The sequence below is a fragment of the Aedes aegypti genome, chromosome 1, assembly GCF_002204515.2.
Source record: "Aedes aegypti strain LVP_AGWG chromosome 1, AaegL5.0 Primary Assembly, whole genome shotgun sequence".
In the NCBI taxonomy this organism is placed as follows: Eukaryota; Metazoa; Arthropoda; class Insecta; order Diptera; family Culicidae; genus Aedes; species Aedes aegypti.
This window is the reverse complement of record NC_035107.1, coordinates 148284238-148307389: the sequence shown is the minus strand read 5'-3', so window position 1 is coordinate 148307389 and position 23152 is coordinate 148284238. Positions and strand designations below refer to the sequence as shown.

At 38.4% G+C, this 23152-nt stretch overlaps 1 protein-coding gene across 1 annotated transcript in view; it reads left to right on the top strand.

Moving 5' to 3' along the window:
* The first annotated feature begins 1384 nt into the window (after nucleotides 1-1384).
* LOC110678085 (CUE domain-containing protein 2-like) overlaps nucleotides 1385-23152 on the top strand; it is a 31998-nt gene continuing 10230 nt past the window's right edge. The window contains exons 1-2 of the mRNA XM_021850662.1: nucleotides 1385-1667; nucleotides 1878-2043. Of these exons, the coding sequence (XP_021706354.1) occupies nucleotides 1878-2043 (166 nt within the window). The 5' untranslated portion in view covers nucleotides 1385-1667. The remainder of the gene's footprint in view (nucleotides 1668-1877; nucleotides 2044-23152) is intronic.

Genomic DNA, 23152 nt, shown 5'->3' with positions numbered 1-23152 from the left:
TTGCTATCCTTACTACTGCGCTTCTCGTTCCATAGGCTCGGTGCTTCCCAATCTCCATAGAAACGTCGAATATTCATATTGGACACGAGGAACATTTTGTACTATTTCATTCGGGGAGGGTGCTGTATTCTTGTATTCAATCAATCTCCAGTGCGCTTTAGTGATTCAATCCTGAGATTGAATCCTGGCACAAATCCCGCACGCTGAGATTGAAAAATTCAGGATTCAAAACGATTCCGCTCATTGAGCTGAATTCAAAGCATGCTTATTTGAATCTTGGAGCAGAAGGATGATCTTAGAAGACTGGTAGTGAATGCCGGCTTTCATACAACATGCTCAACTGGGGCATGCTGCAACCATGGCATAAATTACGCATTCTTAATATTTCACTATTTATAGCCATTACAAGTGTTTTGGAACATGATTTAGGGTTGAAGACTCTTTTTTGGGCGTAGTCACTATTTTTTGGTTGTCATAGGGCGAAATTCTAACAAAAATGCTGCTTTTGAATCTATATGAGATCAGAAAAAAAAATTTATTGAAACCCATATTTTTCACGGGTTTCGATGAAAATTGATTAGTTAAGTTTTTAATCAAAAATTTAGGTCAGCTATTTAACGTCTGAACATGTAGAAAAACATGTTTATTTTTAACTTTTCGTATGTATTCTCAACTATTATATTAGATGAATGTTTGATTTTGTTTTTCAACTAAAAAATAAGTTTGGAAAAGGGGTTTTTGCCAGCTGTTTGAAAATATGAACCAATGTGCACTGGTCAAAAAGATAACCACCATGTGAAGAGGCTCAAAATAATATTCGTTTGAATAATTCAAATAGTTGCTGTTTTTTGAGTTTAATATATATTTTTTATACATCATTTCAACAATTACAAATGCATTGATTATACAAAATATTTGGTTAACAAAAATTTACAAAACAAAATCTACTATTATTTTGAACAATTTCATCTAATGCTTAACTTCTGAACCGGTACATTAAAATAATTCAAATTTTGCTACAACTGTGTAATAAAATAGAGCATATTTGTAGTTCTCTGTCAAAATTTCATGCCAATGGCTCAATGGGAAATAATGTTACAGCATGTCCGAGTTGAGCATTTTGTATAAAAATCGGCTTTCACTACTTACTATTATTCTGAACACAACTGTAGGTTGTTTTTTAAACAGTGTTGAAGTATTTGTAACGTAAGATGCACATTGTGCTCGTACCTATCGTTCCTCGTTTATAACTTGAACTTGCGCATACAAACGCGTTCGCATCCAGCTTCTCGCAATATATGTAAAGCTTACGTTGGGTAGTTGTATGCTAAGGCAGGATGTATGTATATGTTGCCGACCAGAACTGTAATCAAAAATCGGCTTTTGTTTGAGACTGTCCACCTATCATCCTACTATAGTGTAGTTCAAATCCATATCTTGCTACTGGATGTACAAAATTGGGTGTACTGTGCAAAAAATATTTCATTTGAGTGCGTGAATCCGTTTCTTAAGTTTATTACCAGTGGTAAAAGCTTAACAGTTATTACCGTTTCTGTTCGAAACAGCGACTAAACCATTTTAGTTAGAACATCCCAGAACCATAGGAAATTAGTTTTCAGCTTCCACTATAGGGCGGAGTATCAGACATTTTTATTAAAGCTTCAAAAGTAAGCAATTTAAACTTCTATTTCTTAATACGATCAAAGACAATATTCTGAAATGGAGTATATGTCTTTAAACCCCAATTACAGCATAGCAGACGATTAGAAATCAACATAGAAAATGCTTGACATATTGCATAAAACATAGCACCTACAGGAAAAATCGATATTTCCTTCAGCCTCATATTAACATCAAAATACTTTCTTCCTTCCCAGATGACAAACATTGCTCAACAGCACGATGTTGTGAAAAACAGTTTCTTTCAATTCATAAACACTCATATTCCGGATGCCGATCTCAGCATTGTTGACGACATTGTGCTGTCCTATGTAATCTCAATATTGGAGGAAGCTTCTCAGGATCCGTGCTTTGATGTGGAAGGTAAGTATATGGTATTTTGATTCCGAGTAATCTGTATTTATCGGATAAATATTTATGGTGTGGCTAGTTTCATACAAACAATATTGATTTGCTTCTATGATAGTCAAAATTTGATATTGATTGTCTAATGTTTCTGAAGGTACTTTGTGTTTGCTATTCAGAAAGTAAATTTTGTAAAGGTCTTTATGATGTGTATATAATTAAAAATTCAAGTAAGAAAAAATAAATTATTCTGAAAATGAGCAGGTTCGATAATCAAAGTATGTTATCACAAACATATTGATAACATGTTTTGATTTGAATTTCCTATATCATTTTTACTTGAAAATGTAGGTCGTTTATAAGGGTAGGCGGGTAAGATGAACACTAGACTGATGCAAATTTTGAAGTTCGTGCTCCCCTATGCTTAAACGATGTCAATTATGATAAAAATCATTCTCCCTAAAAGTAATTTGGAAGAAATTTAGTTGTGCACACGCCATTTGAAGTTTATATGAAAATTACTATGGAAAAGGCAAACCTTTTGTGTTCGGTCCTCTGACAGCTCGTAATGGACAAATGCATGGGCTCACTATTTGACGTTTTAGCGGTGCCGTCTTATTTATGTGACCATGGCAATGAGTGAATTCGGCACCGCTCAAACGTCAAATTAGTGAACTCGTGCATAGGTCCATAATAATCTATGGAAAAGTGAACATACTTTTCTCATGTGAATTCTTCCCACTTATAACTTTGCCGAAGACCACATTTTGATTGGACGTAAGGATAATTTGTTATTATTGCCAACAAAGTCTGATCCTTGCTGAGATGATCATTCAATTACTTTCAGAGCAACACTGCTTTTTTGCTGTACTGCCCATAACTGCATATTTGTAACATTCGACAAAAGTAGGCATTGAGTAAATTGAACACAACATGTGCATTTTATGGCAGTATGGGAGGAAACTAAAATTTCTAAAAATTACCAGGAACTCAAAAGTGCTTAATTGAGGCTGATATTTTGTACAACTCATATCACATATTTTGTGAATAGTCAGAAAATAATTCTGATAGAAATTTCATTGCTATTAGGTGTACCGGGGGCAGTATGGACACCCGGGGCAGAATGGACACCCCCTGTATCTTCGCATATGCGAATAATTTTACACTTTAGATGCAAACAATATTTCAGTTGCCTGTCGAATAAGTAAGTTGGCCACTAAAATTTCAGAAAAAATGTTTTATACATTGATTTTAAACCAAAAAATGGAGCATGATTTTATTGGGTTTAAAAATTATAACATTCACACCTCACCAAATAAGGTTTCAGAAGCAAATGACTGCAAGTTGACCGAAAATGTAGCTCTTGACTGAATCTTCAATTATTTATGGTAAATTCAAAAATATAGTAGATTTTTTTCTGCTACTTTGAGACACTGAAAAACTTATATGAAAATTTCCTGTACTGTTGGGGCAATATGGACACCGAGTGACAAAGTAGAGCTGACACTTTAAAGAAAAAGAAATGTAACTTCATACACAAAACTATCCAAAAACAATTAAGCATGCAATGCAATGATTATGATTCGGAACCACAAATCGGTTGAAAATCATCAATTCTGTATTAAAATTAATCTGGAGGCAATATTTAAGGCATCACTACGAAAAATGTCGTAAATTGGTTTGAATCATGTTTTCAGTGGTACAGTGATCTATCGCTATGGTTTCCTGAATGTGTACTTCATTTTTCGAGGTTTGGGAATGATCGTGGGACAATTTTCTTATAAACGTTAAGGTGTCCATACTGCCCCATGGGGGTGTCCACTTTGCCCCGCTAGCTTGATGGTGACTACCAAATATGAGCTTTTTTTAAACCCATTTTTGCAAACAAAATATTTTTTTCAAAATTTTGCAACAATGTTTAACAAATGCTTGAGAACTCTAAAAAGCATACTGCGCATGAAAACTGTATAATATTCGTGTCTTTACAGTCAAAATAGGAAAATTCCTTAGGGTGTCCATACTGCCCCGTGTTCCCCTACGTTACGAAACTCAATGTGACTGTTATGCAATTATAATTACATTAGAACTGACGTAATTTTTGGGTCGGAAGACTTGAGGTTTTTCAGTGAGGTGAATATCGTTATGATATGATGTCAAATCTGATACATTTAGAATTCTTTTTGAATGGGTTACAATCATTATTGGATGTATTTTTGGTGGGGCAATGACAATTTTCAGAAATATTTGTTTTGCTCACGTATTTTGCATGGTGTTCATTTTACCACCAACCCCTGTTCATTTTACCCACATAGTGCAGGTAAAATGAACATTTGCATCGCTTTTCGATAGCGATGAAAATATGTGAAAATTTAGCTATTTTAGTCTGAATCCATGTAGCTGCTATAGATTACATCCCTATTTTTGATGTTGTGCGGTTGAAATATACAAATTCCTCGTTTTTCTATCAGAAACAAGATGATTTCCTTAAGGTGTTCATTTTACCACCCCTTCCCCTATTTTTTTAGACTTTTCTAGAACAATCTCACAGATTTCAGTAAAATGATCGAAAGTATTTATCATTTGATGACTCTCCACGGTATTAACTCGAAATCTACAAACATGACAAATGTGACTGTTATGCAGTTATGGGCAGTGTAGAACATAGTAGCCTGGATTACTTTGATCTATTCTAACCGCCAGGAACACCACTGTTGCCGAGCAGTTGGTTAAGCATGCAAAATGCAAACCCACTTCATGATTATGAATAGCAATTTATCCTGATGTCCAATCGAAATGTGGTCTTCGGCAAAGTTGTAGCTGAAAGAATTTCACATGAGTAGAGTAACAAACACTTTTCCATAAAATATTATGACGGCGAGATAGATGGCTGTACACAAAAGATTGGCGTTTTCCATAGTAATCTCCATAAAAACTTCAAATGGCGTGTGCAGTCAAATTTCTTCCAAATCACTTGCTATGCTGGATTTAATGGATATTTAACATAATAAAAGCCGTTTATTTAAGCATAGGTGAGCCAAAATTTCAAAATTTGCATCATTCTAATGAAAATCAATGATTAACTCAGCTCGCAGGTCGTTTTGATATATACGACTGTTTCAAACTTACATAAACCGTTAATGCATGGAAAATGTCTTTATTTTGATTGAAATTAATTTAATTCAACTAGTTTATCCATGTAACCGTTACAACACGTTACTTACATAAATTAAAGCTGTCAGATTTTTTTTTAATGTAGATAAACATGTTTGGTAAATTTATGGACTAAAAGCGTAAAATTCCTGCGGTTTTCCATTGTTAATCGAATGATTGGAATATGCGCAAGTATATGAAACAAACAGCATCTTAGGCTGTGTTTCCAATCGAATGTAAAAGCCAGGGGTCCAGAATGTTTTGGGGGTGTCAAAAATAATGAAAAACAGTGATTTACAATGAAATTATTTTCTACGTCTTTTGGACTACACATTAGTCATGTGAGAATTTTTATCTCATAGAAAATAAATTTCTCTAGGGGTACTGTGGGTAAAATGAACAGGGGGTGGTAAAATGAACAGGTTTGTGTTTCACGGTAATTATTGCTATAAATCTATGCAAAACATAGCACTATCCATAGGGCCCATATAGCCGGTAGCGGTAAAAGCGCAGCTATTCAGCATGACCATGCTGAGGGTCGTGGGTTCGAATCCCACTGGTTGAGGATCTTTTCGTAAAGGAAATTTTCTCGATTCCCAGGGCATAGAGTATCTTCGTACCTGCCACACGATATACACATGCAAAAATGGTCAATCGGCAAAGAAAGCTCTCAGTTAATAACTGTGGAAGTGCTCATAAGAACACTAATCTGAGAAGCAGGCTTTATCCCAGTTGTGACATAACGCCAGAAAAAAGAAGCACTATCCTGAATCCTCAGATAAAAAAGCTATTTCGACAACTCCAGCGCAATCTTGAACTGTCAAAGCTGAAAAAGTAAACAAAAACAAAGTACGCCTCTCCGTTTTCTCATATGATGTAAATTTTCAATCGTGGAATTTAGGGTTTTTAAGACAAAAATCATTAAAATCTATTGAACAGCATAACACATCATATCTTTAAAGTATTTATGATAAGTAGAAGGAAATTTGAAGTATTTTTATCTTATAAATTCTTAGAACAAATGATTTGAAGATGTTGATTTTTTGGGGGTAAAATGAACCACTCGAGATGGGATTAATATGAACACCATTGCAGCAAGAATACTGCCGGATTTTATTTCGGATGCCGAGTGTTTTCAGGAAGAAATACAAAGACAGACATGGAAATCCATCCGTATGGTCACGGCTTGACGTTCCATCGATTCCGGAATGTCTGTGAGATATGCATTGATCATGTACCAAATGCCGAGAATCATGCCGCAACCCGTTCAATTTGAATGATGTTCATTTTACCCCCAGCATGTGTTCATTTTACCCTCAGTATATGTTCATTTTACCCCCATTGTATGTTCATTTTACCCCAAGTACCTCCAATTTTACTCACATGTTTGGAACATTGACTCTGTGGAAAGAAATTTTCAAAATTATAATAATGTTGATAAAATTCTATTTCCATCACAATATTTCAACTTGTTACATTGCATAAACATCCTTCTTCAATGCTGAGCAATTGAAAAATAATCTGACATAAGCAAGAAAACATGAAAATTGCTTAGGGTGTTCATTTACCCCCAAGTTGGCAAGTTCATTGACTTGGTTATGCTGTGCAATTAACAAATTAGGAGGAAAACTCATATTCACTTCCTAGGGGGGTCTAAAATACGACCGTTACCCTAAATAATGTCAAAAGTGCAAACCCGGGTTGAGGTGAATGACAAAACAATGATTAAATAACAACACATTTTGCAATCATATCTAGTTTTATTATTATTTATTAATAATACATGAGATTCAATATTACATCAATAACAAAACATGCAATCATGGCAAAATTTGTTGTTGATATGTTATCTTTTAAGATCATCGAATAACTAATTAATAACAAAATATACTATTAATAACGGTTAATGAAACGGCCAAGGAATGATTCCACAGCCGAAATTACTTGTGCTGTACGCTGCTGAGAAGTAAAGCTGATTTTATAATGTCGGTAACGCCTGCCGTACAAATCGTACAAATCAAATGGCGCTGTCACTTTTCCGTACGGAAAAATGCGAAAAATGTGCGGCTCAATTATTCCGCAAGTAAAAGTGACACTTCGCTCATACTGGATCAGCTGTCAAAATTACATTCCCGGGTAGAGGTGAATAACAAAATAATGGTACAATAACAACAAATTTTGCAATCATATCTAGTTTAACCCTCTAATACCCAACCCCGCCTTTAGACGGGGTACACTTTGGAATTTTGTGTATTTTTTCGTAGCTCGGAAATTAAAATGATTTTATTTTTGGCTTAAACCTTGACTCATAACACGCATATAAGAAAAGTTTTTTATGGTTTTTGAAACTTATTTGTATTATTGAAAATTGTTTGAAAAATTGTATTCTTATATAACCAACAAATGCCTGGGATTCATTTAACGTGTATTATAAAAAATCGTAATTTTTATATTTTTCTACGATCAACCTATCACAGAAGAAGAGCCTGATGGTAATGAAATAATTTCAAATCTGTTTTTCCGTTAATTACACGGAAAATGAAAAATGTTCCAGAAAAAAATTAAAAAAATCATATTTTCAAAAGTATAGTAAAAACTCAAATTTTTATTATTGTCAAAAATCAGTAACCAGAAGAGGCTTCAAGAAAAATATTAAAAGGTTAGGGATGTTCAAAAATAAAAATAATAAAAATCAAAATTCATAAATTTGCGAAGAAAAATAATTCATTGCCCAAACCGTGTTTAGAATGATTTTAGAAAACGAAAAATAATATTTAGATCGAAAACAAAAATTTGGGTATTAGAGGGTTAACCATTATTATGTTATTAATATATGACATAAATATCTCATCAATAGCAAAACATACAATCATAGCAAAATTTGTCATTGGTATGTTATACTTGAAAGTCATGTAATAACTAATCAATAACAAAATATACTATCATGGTAAAATTTGTTATTTGTGCAAAAATACTAAAAACACATTAAATATCTAAAGAATAACAAACATCGCCATCACAGTAAAATATGTCATTATTTTAATATTTGAAAACTTTATTGAAATAATTCATGAGAACAAACCAACATCAAATTTTGCCATAATAGCTCATTTTACAATTCGTATGATATTCATTGAAGATTTAAAAAGCAAATGTTTTTTGTAGGAAAGCTAAAAGTTTATTTTTCAATCATGCTCAATTTAGATATTAAAGTCAAAGAACTAAAATTACCATTATTTTGATTTACTCGTGAATAGCTTATTTAGTTATTATTTTGTTATCAATATTAAAATAATAACATATTTTGTTATTTACTGTTGCCCATATTTTTACTATTATTTTGTTATTACAATGGCAAAATATGATATTATTTAGTTTTTATGCCATATAAACTTAGTTATTATTTTTGTTATTTTATCTCTTATTTCAAACAAACAAAGAACTAATTTTGCTATTCAAACATTCTATTTTAATGGTAAGTTTTGTTATTCTTTTGCAATTTTCCTCTACCCGGGTTGATAAAAAAGATAAATTTTACTGGAGTGCTTTACGTTTCAGGTGGATACCACGCATAAGACGACGTGCACAAATTACGTAACGCTAGAGGGCTCAAGCGCAGTGCTGTAAAACGGTGAACAGAGTGTGTTCATGCACACCAGAAAAATGCCACCGCATCGGTGGTTCATTTTGTGCGATTGCGTTCTTGCTTTCTTTGCTCACGATCGCCCGAACACATATACTGTAAAGGGCATCGCATAATTTTATTTTGACATGCAATCACGCGTCCGATTCCCTGTGATATTTCTACAATAACACCACATATCGGTCAATTTTCTCAATACTGTCGTACATTAGTTTGTAATCTATCTATTATTATCATAATACATCCAATTATTCTCAAAATTAGCTATGAAAGGAAAAAAGAACGGCTGTGAGCAGACTCTGCTCATCCAGCAATCACGCTCTTTTTACATTTGTTTTGTTCTGGTTCTCCGATGCAAGAATCTGTGACCAAATCGGTCGCTGTTGGTTCGTGAGCGTGTGAGCGTGGATCCTGCTTAATATTGGTTCATTTTGCGTAAACGACATGATTCTTTCCACCACTGCTCAAGCGTCACGGCTCTCACAAAAAAAAATTACAAAAACGTTACGGACGGGGGGAGGGGGTTGACAATTATCAATTTTAGTGGTACGTAATAAATGAACACCTTATCAGAACAAAATTTACCCTTATCTGTGAAAGCTCATTAAGTTATTAATTTGTCATCAATATCACAATAACTTATTTTGTTTATTCCCTTGTCGATATTTTTCATCTAATACTCGTTTACCGATGTGAAATTCCATGATATTTCCAGGTTTTACAAATAATTCCAGGTTCTATAAATACTCCTATTTTTAAGTGTTTTAAATTTAATAGCTATATACAGTCGACTCTCCATAACTCGATATTCAAGGGACCATTGACTTATAGAATTATCGAGTTATAGAATATACCGCAAAAATCAAAAGAACAATTTTTTGTATTTCATATACATATATTCACTTCTGTATTTCTTATTTTGTTAATAGTTTCTTGACAACTATTTTTTGGTAACTTTTTTCGAAATGCTCGAAAAATCACGGTATTTTTACTGACATTTTTTTTTATTATTTTTTGCATGTTTTTCAACTTTTATTACAACTTGCAAGTATTTATTCACATCCAAACAAGAAGTGGTATTAGTTTCCCCGAATTAGAAAGGTTAAAAAATGGATATCGAGTTATGGAGGGAAAATTGCCTCTCACGTGACATCGACTAATGGAGATATCGAGTTATAGAGATATCGACTTATGGAGAGCACGATGTATGGAAATTTGAAGGGACCGAAAAATCCATCGAGTTATAGAGTATATCGAGTTATAGAATATCGAGTTGTGGAGAGTCGACTGTATATACTTCTAGACATATTTTTTTTGGGAATTTCTCATGACATTACGACAAATATTTTTTTCATGTTAAGATAGATAACATAATTTAAGAGATTTTCATTTTTCTTCATGTGATCATTTAACGATCAACGCTCCGTCATCGTAATCATCATCATCATCGAAACTTCAAAAGCAGTTTTTCTGTTCAAAACTAAAAATTATTCGATAAAAATGTGTTCACTCTGTTTCGATTGGAGAATAGAATACAGTGAACGCATTATCCTGTAAATTTTATTGATTTTGAACGAAAAAACTGCTTTAAAAAATTCCGAAATCAATGACGTATCCTGCCCCCTTAATGATTACCTATTTGCTATGAAAACCCTCAAAAAAAATCTAAGTAATTCTTTCAAAAATGTTTGTTCTCACACAAAAAAAAAACTCAGGAGTACCTTCATATATTATTTCACAAATTTTTCAAATATCCCTCAGTTCTCCAAAATTTCATTCAGTGATTCTCCAAGAGGTTTATCTAGGACATCCTTCAAGACTTTCGTTTGAAAGATGTGAGAATATTCATCCAGAAAGTCTTCAAGGTCTTCTCAGGATTTTCTACAAGATTATCCTACAGAATTTCTTTAGAATTTCAATTAGAAATTTCTCTAATGATACCTCCAGGAATTACTCCAGAGATTGCTTCTAAGATTCATTTTTTCAAGCATTCTTCCAGAAGTTTTCAATGCATTTCTACAAGAAAATGTGAATGAAATTGTCCAGAAAGCTGAGAAATTGTGAAAAAAAAAAGTTATACGTCACGAACTGAAGCTAAAGCAAATCGTAGGGTAACTTCTGTTAAATATAGTGTATGGTCTTAAGTCACCCTTGAATAATAAGGACTCACTCTTGAAGAACTTTAGAAGATATTCATTACCTGTTGCTAAAATAATTGAAACAAAATCAGTTGTATCTCTGAATAATATCTTGCAGGCTTATGTGAAGGAACTGTTGGAAAACCATAGAACGAAATCCCAAAAAAGTGTGTAGGAATGATCGGATGATTTCTGAAAAAAAAAGCTGTAGTGTTAACTGGTGTGAAACCTAAATAATCTTTTCAATATTTCATGGAGAATTTTTTGAAAAATTCTTTGAATTTTTTTTGAAAGAACTGCAGTAATCCTTGAATGCTGGAAAAAAATTCTAGAGAAACTCAATAATGAAACACAGGTCGAATTTAAGGAATTATTTGAAAATGTTCGTAATAGATTCACTCGAAAAACTTCTTTAAGAATTTTTGGAGCAATTCTTTGGAATAACCGTAGAAATTCTTGTCGAGTTTCTTGAAAAAAAAAATCGTTAAACGAATTTTACCAAAAACTGTGGAACTAACCCTTACGGGTTTTCTTGGAAGAAATTCTGTGGAAATGTAGCTATTCTCGAAAAATGTGAGAAGACATTTTGCATCATAATTATCTGCAAGCAAGATAAGGAAAAAAGAGATTTTGAAGACCATTTCGGTTAAAATATAGAATTCATAGACCTTTTATCAAACAATATATCTTTAAAAATATCTTTTAAAGACCTGCATAAAAATAATCTCTAAAAAGAAACCTGCTACCAGCCCTAGATATGTTAATCCTTTACTAATTAAAGGCTTCCCCAAATCAACGCGATCAACGCGCCACAGCAAAAATCGCTGTGAAATCGCATCGCTGTGGCTTAGACACGGTCATCAAACTGCAGCGAAACATCAGCAAAATCGTGGCGATTGTTTGTCGCTGTCGTCGTAAAAAAATCGCGTTCATTTGGGGGAGCCTTAAATATAGAGATATTATCAACATCAATCATGTTTTGGTAAGTCGATAAAAGTTCATACTCGAAAGGATTCTCACTGAACAGCTCAAATAGCGGCGCAGCCGAATTTTTTTTTTCGATTGAAGAGAATTTTCTTGCAAATATTGTGCTCTGCAAAAGAAATCCACGGAATGCGTTTATATGAAAATCTCGATATACCGTCGCAGTGAAAATAAAAATCAACAAATGTTTCAGATTTGGCAACTTTGGAACATTTGCGTCCTTGCAGAACGGAACAATCCAAGCCTACTTGGAATTTGACGTTGCGTTTGAATTGCGCGCATATTATCTGCGCGTTACCGCCGCCGCTGGATGTGGATTTAAAATGAGCGCCGCAATAATAATGGTTGCTCTGGATTATGACGTGTACATATTCTACACAGCATTACTGCCTCAAAATAATTTCCCTGATTGTGATCGAAACTCCCTGAGAATTCCAGGGTTTTTTTTCCAGGTTGACTAAAATTCCTTGATAATTCCAGGTTTTCCAGGTAATAGACACCCAGTTTTTGTCACTGGTTCGTTATTACAGTGGCAAAACGAGATATTTGTTAGCTTTTATGCCATACAAACTGAGTTATTTTTTTTTTGTTATTTTGACTCTTAATTCAAACAAACAAATAACAAATTTAAACATTCAAACATCCTATTTTAATGGTAAAATTTAATATTCAGTTGCCTGTTCATATAAGATTTGATAATTTAAAAATTATATTTTTGATACGTATACAAATTCGTTCATACTGCGTAGTTATAGAAAATGTTAAAGCAAAATTTTTATAAAATTTCAATATTATTCAGCGCATTGCCTAATTCATAATTATGTATATATGAAAATACAAATTAATATTGCAGCAACTATTAATGTCATTTTATGCTACTACGATTTAGAATAAGTTTGAATCACAGATAAAAGCAAATAAGGCTTTTTTCGCGGCCTATAACAATAATCAGTGGAGGCCCGTCTAAGTAGAAACATTTTTTCTAGTTTCCTAAGCGTCCATGGTCCATGCTAAGACGCAATGTCATATTCTGTGTTAACAATTTCATTTCATTTATTTTCTTTTTTTTTTTTACTTATTCGTTTATTTGGTAGGCTCAAGCGCCGACAGGCATAACGGAGCCGAATTCATTTGATTTGGTTTACAAAATCTGTTTGCTTCTTACACATCTGTTAGTTTTGGGGAACCGTAAAACTCGCGGTTTGGTCGAGGTTAGGGAATACAATTATCTTTTGGAAAAGGATGGGATTTGAGGGTTTGATTGATCACAGACAGCAGCAAAGTGGCGGTATGATGCTGTTCGTCAATCATGGGGCGGACTTAAACGACCTGTAACGATACAACAAAATGGTTTCAAGGGGAACGAGGCGGACAAGCGGAACGACAGACAGGGTAATCAAACAAAAACATCAATTTTCTTCAAAAATTTGAAGAGGAGGAACATGTAATCGAAATCTAACCTACCCAACACATCTCTAATGTCTTCCTTATCTGGTTTTCCTTGGGCCCTGAGGGATGCACATAAATTGGTTCTGGCAATTTCGTATTCGGGACAGTACCAAACAATATGATTGATGTCTTGGTAGCCTGCGCCGCAACTACAACGATTGCTGTCTGCGAGGCCTATTCGATAAAAGTGTGAGCCCAGGGAGTAGTGATTGGACATCAGACGACACATTACCTTGATAAAATCTCGGCTCATGTCCAACCCCTTAAACCACGGTCTATTCGATACCTGTGGGAGAATAGAATGTAACCACCTGCCCATGTCCCCTTCATTCCATTTTTGTTGCCAACTGATCATGGCTTGCTGACGAGCAATTGTGAAAAATTCATTGAAGGTAATACGCCGTTCGTAAATATCACCTTCCATAGCGCCCACCTTGGCGAGTGAGTCCGCTTTCTCATTGCCCGGAATCGAGCAATGAGAAGGGACCCAAACCAAGGTGATGTTGTGATTCGATAGAGCACTCAAAATGGATCGTATTTCCCGTAAGAAATACGACGAGTGCTTTACCGGCCTCATTGAACGAATAGCCTCGATGGAGCTAAGACTATCCGTGAAAATGAAGTATTGATCAGAGGGAAGAGAGGCAATTCGCTCTAATGCGTAGTGTATTGCCGCTAATTCAGCAACATATACGGAACAAGGATTCTGAAGTTTATGGGCGGCGCTATGAAATTCATTAAATACACCAAAACCAGTGGAATCATTTATTTTTGACCCGTCTGTGTAAAACGTTCTGTCGCTGCTGACTTGGCCGAACTTGTCTGTGAAAATTAATGGTATATACTCCGAACGGAGTGGATCTGGAATTCCATGGATTTCTCGCTTCATGGTCAGATCAAAAGCTACAGTTGAACTGGAGAATACTGGGAAGCAACAACCGTGGGATACATTCGAGGAAGGATTAATCTCCAGAGTCATGTACCAGTAGTACAGTGTCATGAATTTTGTTTGAGGATTTCGTTCGATTAGCTTATCAAAATTTTCAATTACCAATGGGTTTAACACTTCACAGCGGATGAGGAACCGGAGCGACAATTCCGCGAAACGATCTGATAATGGGAGAACTCCTGCTAATACTTCTAAACTCATTGTATGAGTTGAGTTCATGCATCCTAGAGCGATTCGAATACAGCGATACTGAATACGCTGCAGCTTCAAGATGTGAGTTTTCGCGGCGGATTGGAAGCAAAAGCTACCGTATTCGAGGACCGAGAGTATTGTTGTACGATATAGCTTTATCAGATCTTCCGGATGAGCTCCCCACCATGTTCCTGTGAGTGTACGCATGAAATTGATTCGTTGCTGGCACTTCTGATGCAGATACTTGATGTGCTTTCTCCAAGTGCATTTGGAGTCGAACCAGACCCCTAGATACATGTGCGAAAGGCCTTGAGTGAGTTCCTTACCCATGAATTGAAGCTTGATCTCTACTGGGTCACGCTTCCTAGAAAAGACAACTAACTCAGTTTTCTCCGGAGAGAATTCGATACCCAGCTTTACAGCCCAAGTAGACAAATTGTCTAAAGTATCTTGCAGTGGTCTTTGCAGATCATCCGCCCCTGGTCCTGTTACGGAAACAACGGCATCATCTGCAAGCTGTCTTAACGAGCAATTTTCCACGAGACAGTCATCGATGTCTCTGACATAGAAATTGTAAAGAAGGGGGCTTAGGCATGAGCCCTGGGGGAGACCCATGTAACTAATTCGTGAAGTTGTTGAGGTTCCGTGAGAAAAGCTCATACGTTTCTCAGACAACAAGTTATGCAAGTAGTTATTTAAAATTGGAGAAAGACCACACTCGTGGAGTTTGTCTGAAAGGACGTCTACATTTACTGAATCAAAAGCCCCTTTAATGTCCAAGAATACTGAACCCATTTGTTCCTTTTGAGCATAGGCCAGTTGGATTTCTGTAGAAAGCAACGCTAGACAGTCGCTCGTTCCCTTACCTCTGCGGAAACCAAATTGCGTATCTGATAGAAGGCCATTCGATTCAACCCATTTGTCAAGCCGAAAGAGAAGCATTTTCTCTAATAGCTTTCGAATGCATGATAACATCGCGATAGGTCGATACGAGTTATAATCCGACGCGGGTTTACCGGGTTTTTGGATGGCTATTACTCTCACTTGTCTCCAATCATCCGGAACAATGTTGCCCTCCAAGAATCGATTGAAAAGATTCAGCATGCGCCTCTTCATGACGTCTGGGAGGTTTTTAAGCATGCTGAATTTAATTCCATCCATGCCTGGGGCAGAGTTGTTACATGAGAGGAGAGCAAGTGAAAATTCAACCATCGTAAATGGTGCATCCATCTCGTTTCTGTTGGTTTGCGTGTCGCGAATGATTTGTTGTGTTGGAACGGAATCCGGGCAGACCTTCTTGGCAAAGTCGAAGATCCACCGAGGAGAGCTTTCGCGATCCTCATTTACTTTTGAAGCGTTCCGCATTCTTTTCCCGACGGTCCAAAGTGTTCTCATTGACGTTTCGCGCGATAGCCCGTTAACAAAATTTCGCCAATATCCGCGTTTTTTCGCCTTTACAAGGCTTTTAAATTTTCGCTCGAGCTTGGTAAACCGGTCGTAATATTCTAGTGTACCGTGTTTGCGAAATTCTTTGAACGCGGCGGATTTATCGCGATAGACCTTAGTACACTCGTCGTTCCACCACAGAGTGGGTGGCCGGCTTCGTACTGCAGATCCTGGAAAAGGGCGACGCTGGGCTTGAAGAGCACTCTCAATAAACCCGGAGAGAAATTGGCATTCTTACATCGGAGGAAGAACATCCACTAACTGTTCGCCATCGGAGACCCCCTTGGCGTATTTTTCCCAGTCAATGTGCTTGGTGAGATCATACGCGAGGTTTATCTGACGAATTGGATTCGAATTATTGGTAACTGAAATTCTGATAGGCAAGTGATCACTACCATGGGGATCTTGAATTACTTTCCACGTGCAATCCAATGATAGTGAACTCGAACAGATTGAGAGGTCTTGCTTGGAGGATCTGGAGGTTTTATTCGTGTTGCTTCCCCCGAGTTTAAAATTGTCAAGTTGAAGTAGTCACAAAGGTCATATATCAAGGAAGCGCGGTTGTCGTCCCTCGGTGACCCCCAGGCTGTACCGTGAGAATTGAAATCCCCTAGGATCAACCATGGTGCAGGCATAGCGCAGCATATGGCCGAAAGATCTCTGCGAGATACTCTGACATTAGGTGGTATGTACACGCTGGCTATGCTGCAACTTTTACCTCGTATAGTAACATGACAAGCAACTACTTCAGTGCCTACCATCGGGGGGAAATCAATTCTATAAAAGGAGTGGAGTTTATTGATCCCTAAAAGCACTCCTCCATACCCATCCCCTCGATCTAGACGAATAGTATTAAAATCGTGGAAAGGGACATCTTTATCGGAAGTTAGCCATGTTTCACAAAGGGCAAATACGTCACAGCGCATACTGTGAACTAAAAATTTGAACTCGTCTATATTTTTTAAAATGCTTCTACAATTCCACTGTAGCACTTCGATCATATCCCCGACCTCGTTGGTTAAATTAGCCATCGAAAGATATGAACGAGTCAAGAATTGGCCAATTTGAAGCCAGTTGCTTCAGAAGAGGTTTTACCAAAGGAAGAATCATATTGATAAGGTTCCTTATTGCGGGCGAGACTTCGAACATTTGGAAGATGATATCCACTAACCCAGAAAGAGTCATTTTTCCGGAAGCGTCGACCTGTTCATGTCGACTTTTCTGGTGACAAGATTGTTGGTTTTCTGAGCAAAAAATGGGGGCATCCGGGGTTTTGGATGTTCCTGGAAGTGACGGAAATTCTCCAACTGAGAATTTAAAACCCGGAGGTACTGCATTAGTAGAGTTTCTGTCCCTTCTTGATTTTACCAGAGATGGTTGGAGAACCTGTCCAACAGAAACGTTTTGAGGATCATGCTGGCGTTGTTTGAGCCGCTTTGCAATGGCTCGCTTCCTCTTGGTTCCTGTGTTAATGACAGTGTACTCTTCTCCATCCTCAGTGCCAGAGCCCAGATCGTCAATAGGCAGGGAAGTGAAGAGGTTATTGCTGTTACTCGATTGGGCTGGTGGATCATTGGTCGGAGCGATCTTTTTCAGAATTTCTGCGTAGGATCGCTTCGATCGTTGTTGCAAGGATCGAATGGTGTGTTTCTCCCGCTCTATAAACTTCGGGCATGCGACTAGTTCATGTGGAGCTTGTCCACAGCAGGTACATTTCGGTTCGCTTGGACAAGGGCCCTCCACTGCTCCTGCTGTTCTCCGCACTTGCTGCAACGAGGTTTGTTACAGCAGTACGTTGCGGTGTGCCCTAATTGTTGGCATTTTTCGCAGTGCATGACCGTCGGTTTATAGAGACGGACAGGTAAACGAAGAAGCCCAATCACGAGGACATCCGGGAGGGCTGACCCAGAAAAAGTCACTCGAAACGAATTTGAAGGTTTTTTGGTGCCATCAGATGACACGTGGTTCATTTGTTTGACATCAATTATCTGTACTGGAGGAACGGCACGATTTTTAAAACCTCCAGTACCAGATCTGATGTCCTCACATGTCAAAAACGGTTCGGTAACTACTCCTGAGCACTCGATCTCTTGACTAGGCAAGTAGACATGGTACTCCCTCAGAAAAAGCTCGTAGGCAGCAATCCGATTTGCTTGTTCGCGGTCACTGACGGTGACCCGCAATTTATTACGGTTGGGCGAAGACACCTCGACAATGTCTCGAAACGACTTTGCCAGATCCTTCTGAATTTGAAGCTTGTTTAACGGTTTGCCTTTGGGCCGAAAAAAAACCAGAAAGGGACCCTTAGATCCGGGCGGATAAGCTTTAAGGCGGGGGGTCGCAGTGGAAGAAGCGCTAGAAGAACCATTTGTCTGGGAATGAGGAAGACTTATTGCTTGGGGAACCACAGAATGCATTTTCAGTATTGCTCATCCCTGAGGTGGAGGGAAGCACAGCATTATCCTCGACGGACGTATCCATCGATTCTTGGAGCTTACTCAATAGTTCAAATGAGGGAGATTCTACTGATTCTACATCATTTATTTATTTATTTATTTATTTATTTATCACCGTCTTGAATTAAAAATAAATTCCCCAGACTGTATCTTACTCTAAGTTCCTTATTCTATTTTTAAAAACAAACTTTGAAATATTGAAGTCGAACACAACACTCACATTATTGAACGCACGAAAACATTTATCCAGAGGGTTATGAAAACCGTATGAAGTCCTATGACGTCTAACAAAAAGCAGGTTACGTTCACGTAGTTGACGAGACGGGACATACAGGGACACATTTTCCAACAGTGACGGACAATTGACATTTCCTACAATCAGATCGAACACAAGCAGTCTCTGTAGTTTTGTACGTCTGGCAGAGAGCGTTTCCAAAGCGATGAGGTTACACCGGCTCCTGTAATCCGGCAGATCAGTTGGATTTGCCCAAGGCAACTGCGAAGAGCGTACCGAACGAAGCTACGTTGAACTCTTTCCATTCGGATGATCTGCGTAGTATGATGTGGAGACCACACACAGACGGCATATTCCAGAACGCTTCGAACTAGAGCACAGCACAACGACTTCAAAGCGTAGATATCCTGAAAATGTTTTGTACTACGTCGAATAAATCCGAGGGCAGCGAATCCTTTGGCAGTGGCGATGCTGATATGTTCGTTGAATTGCAGTTTATAATCGATTATGACACCAAGGTCGCGGATGGATTCAACGCGCTCCAAGATATCTGGGCCCACCAAATATTCAAAGTCGATTCGGGACTGGCGTCGGGTGAAAGAAATTTGTTTGCACTTCTTAGTGTTCAGCTCCATTCCATTTTCAACGCACCACAGTTGAATCTCGTTAATATCGGATTGAATAGCACAGCAGTCGAGAAGGGACGAAATAGTTCTGTAAATTTTCAGATCGTCGGCAAACAGCACTTTGGGTGATTTAAGCCGGAAGCAGAGATCATTCACGAACAGCACGAAAATCAGTGGCCCGAGGACGCTACCTTGAGGCACACCAGATGTAATAGCGAAATTTCGAGATTTTGCTCCGTTTACTTTGACGAACGCCTCACGGTTTGTCAGATATGAATGGAGCCAATCAGTAATCCAGCGCGGAAATCCCAGATGGTTCAGCTTCGCAACAGCGAGATCATGTGGAACTCTGTCGAAAGCTTTGGAGAAGTCGAAATAGATGGCATCAACTTGTTGTCTGTTCTCGAGGGCCGTCGATACGAAATCAGTGAACAACATCAGATTCGTAGTGGTTGATCGCTTTTTAACAAACCCGTGTTGCGAATCTGAAATTAACGGTTGAGCAGCTGCATACAACGCGTTATGAACTAAGCTTTCGAAGACTTTAGCCACGCAGCACAGAATGGAAACGCCGCGGTAGTTCTCGGCAATCTGATTGGAACCAGATTTGAAAATCGGACTTATTGAAGCTACTTTCCACGGCTGCGGAAAAGTACCGTCACGGAGCGATCTGTTGAAAATAATGCAAAGAGGCAATTGCAGAGATGCGGAGCATTCTTTTAGGAACACTGGAGGAAGATTGTCGGTTCCTGGTCCTTTGGAAATATCAAGTTCATTCAAGGCTGATGAAACATCGTGTTGATTAAATTCTAACAGCGGGAAGTTTATATCAAACACAGGAGACTGCCTGAGGTTATCGGGAATAAACGGTGGCGAGCTGTTACGGTAAACGTTTTCGAAGCAATCTGCAAACATGTCAGCTAATGTTTCAGGAGAGTTAGCGGTACAATTATTGTGTGTCATCTCAGCTGGTATCCGATTTGAGCTTTTGCGGTTACGAATAAAGTTCCAGAACGAAGAGGGGTCTTGTTTAGCAGTCGTCTCCAGTCGTGAAATATAGGCCCGAAATGTTTCCGTTTGGCATTCGTTATACCGATTTTCTATTGAACGGAGATTGTCATAATCAACAACCGTTCTTGTCCGAAAATAACGCCTACGAGACTTCCGGAGGACATTCCGTAAGTTCTGTAACTCGGAAGTCCACCAAGGGTGCTTAAATGGTTGGCATCTACGACGTCTTCGCGGTACATTTTCGCTGAGAATTCCATTCAAAGTATCATAGAACATACGTACCGTCTCATCTGTAGTCTTACCGTGAAACAGCGTAGTCCAATCGATGGAGGAAATGGTGGTGTCGAGATCCGCGAAGTTGCAGTGACGAAAATCGTAGTCATATGTTTGATTCGAATCCATAACGTACTGCAATTGATAATCTTCTGCGTTGATTCGAAGAAGGAACGGCATATGGTGGTTGTCAATCCCGAGGAGAGGTGCTGGCGGTTTGATTAACTCTACATCACCTGGTTCGTTGACGAATGCCAAATCGAGTATTCGGCCGTTCGTGTTTTGCAAGCTATTGATTTGGTGCAATCCCGAAGCTACCATCGTTTCAACTAGGACGACTTCTTGTTCGGATGATGCGTTAGAGGGCAGCAATGCGTTAATATCGTCATCGATTTCCCAGCTTAGACGAGGAAGATTATAATCGCCCACGACGACGATCGTATCTGCTTCCGACATGCCTTCACATATGCACTGGATCGCTGAGAAGTGTGCAGAGTAGAGAGTGACTTGCGAGTTGGGACGTAGATAAATGCAACATACATAGATCGACGACTTCTGGAGTTTAATGCATATAACAGCCTGTTCGAGGTTCTCGCAGTTTTGCAATGCCACAGACTTGCAGTTGAGAGAGGCTTTAACCGCAATTAAAACTCCGCCACCACGTTGAAGGTCACTGCTGGCCGAGCTCCGATCACAACGAAATATGCAATAGCCTGTAGCGAGTTCCGAATTGGATATATTTGAGTGCAGCCATGTTTCTGTGAGGACCACGATATCATAGTCGCAAGACGAAAGCCTCAAGAACAACTCGTTTGTTTTAGTACGTATGCCTCTGACGTTCTGATAATACAACGTCAGATAATTCGGAGATGAGTTTGTCGAGCAAGATGGACGACTTCGGAGTGCGGAATGATGTTCTTCTACGTAGACATCTGAAGAGCGATTTGTGGCTGCATTACTATCGAAGAAGTTGCTCCCGGATCTAAGCGCAGTGCTGGTCTCCAAAAATTCTGAACATTACTATCGTGGTCGATAAACTCACGGAATTGTATCCCTTCAGGCCAGGTAGCAGGATCCATAGCCTTTGATTTGAGATCCTTGTGTACACCAACCTTGAAGGATACAAACGACAACATCGAAAGCGGTTTTCCTCTAGGTACCAACGATTTCACAACAACGTCGGCAGTCTGTAGTCGATCCTGAGCAAGACACTGAACATCACTTTCAGACACTTCGGGTGATATTTTTGTCAAATACACCCAGAACTTATCGTCAGCATTCGCTGCCAGTCCTTCTGATGTACTCCCAGCTGATTGGCCGGTGCCGCAGAATATTTTCGATGGTTGCTCCGAAGATTGTGCGGATTCTTCATCACGAGTTCGCTTGGGTGTGTTACGATCCCTGAACTGGAAACGACGTGGAACTGGTGAAAGAATAGCAGGAGACAATTTGTTGAATCCTCCTTGTATCTCTTGTTTCAACTCGGCCAAAAGGGTATTTTTAATCTCCGCTTTCAAATCTTCAACCACCTTCTGGTATGCATCTCGAAGTTCTAGAGAAGCTGCATGCGTTGATGTCATAGCATTCTTGAAACGAGCACTTTTCATAATTTCGCAACATCCCTTGCAAAGCCAGAAGACAGAAGCATTTCCGCAAATATCCTTATATAACGACTCCGACAAGTGGACGCATTTGTAATGGAAATTTGCTTTACAGAAGCCACTGCACACCACTTCAGACGAGGTCATGCTTACTGCGCAGCTGTTGCAAATTTCCATAATGTCAACCGTCGATTTAAACAAAAAACGTAATCGAATTTCAAGCGTCACTCAAGCGTTACAGCGTTATTGATGTTAGCCGCTAAACTGGCAACACTGCCAGGGACAGATGCGAAAATGACTGCACTCACACAAATGTCGGTTCTTGGAATGGTTGACGGCGCAATGTTTGTTTACCTTCGTCGATCGTTGAATGAATGGCTACGATGAGATCCGATCAATGGAACCGATGAACTACCACGGATTATTTCTGGTGGGACTCCGGTGGTCTATTCGGATTGTTGAGTGAGAAGATGGGCAAGATCAGGAGTAGTGTATTGGCTTGATCTTGGTTACAGCAGGGTGCTTAATGCAAATATGACGTTTTTCGGAGGAGGTATTATGCTCGGCAAACGATGGCAGTTGATGTTGTGACGAGCGATGTTTGTACACAGAGTAGCGGGTCAGAACAGGTGGAGAGTGGCGAGGTGGGAGATAATTTATTTGGGCAATGGCGGTGGGCAGTTTTTCTCAAACCACGCTCTAGCCAGCTCGGAATAACTTGGATTCACTAATCCTACCTGACTGAACGCTGCTTTAAACTGCTGTGGGAGGAGGTTTGAGCGGTTGTGGGCGATTTGATGCGGCTTCAAGCGATTTCGGGTGGCGGTTTCGATGAGATTGACGCAAAAATTGTTGGAGCGACGGAAGAGCACAACTAAATAACACGGCAGGGTTGCCAGAATATCATCAGAGATATCGAACCTTTTCGGCCCCCGCCGTCATCGGTTACGTCCATTGAGATGGCTTAGCACCAC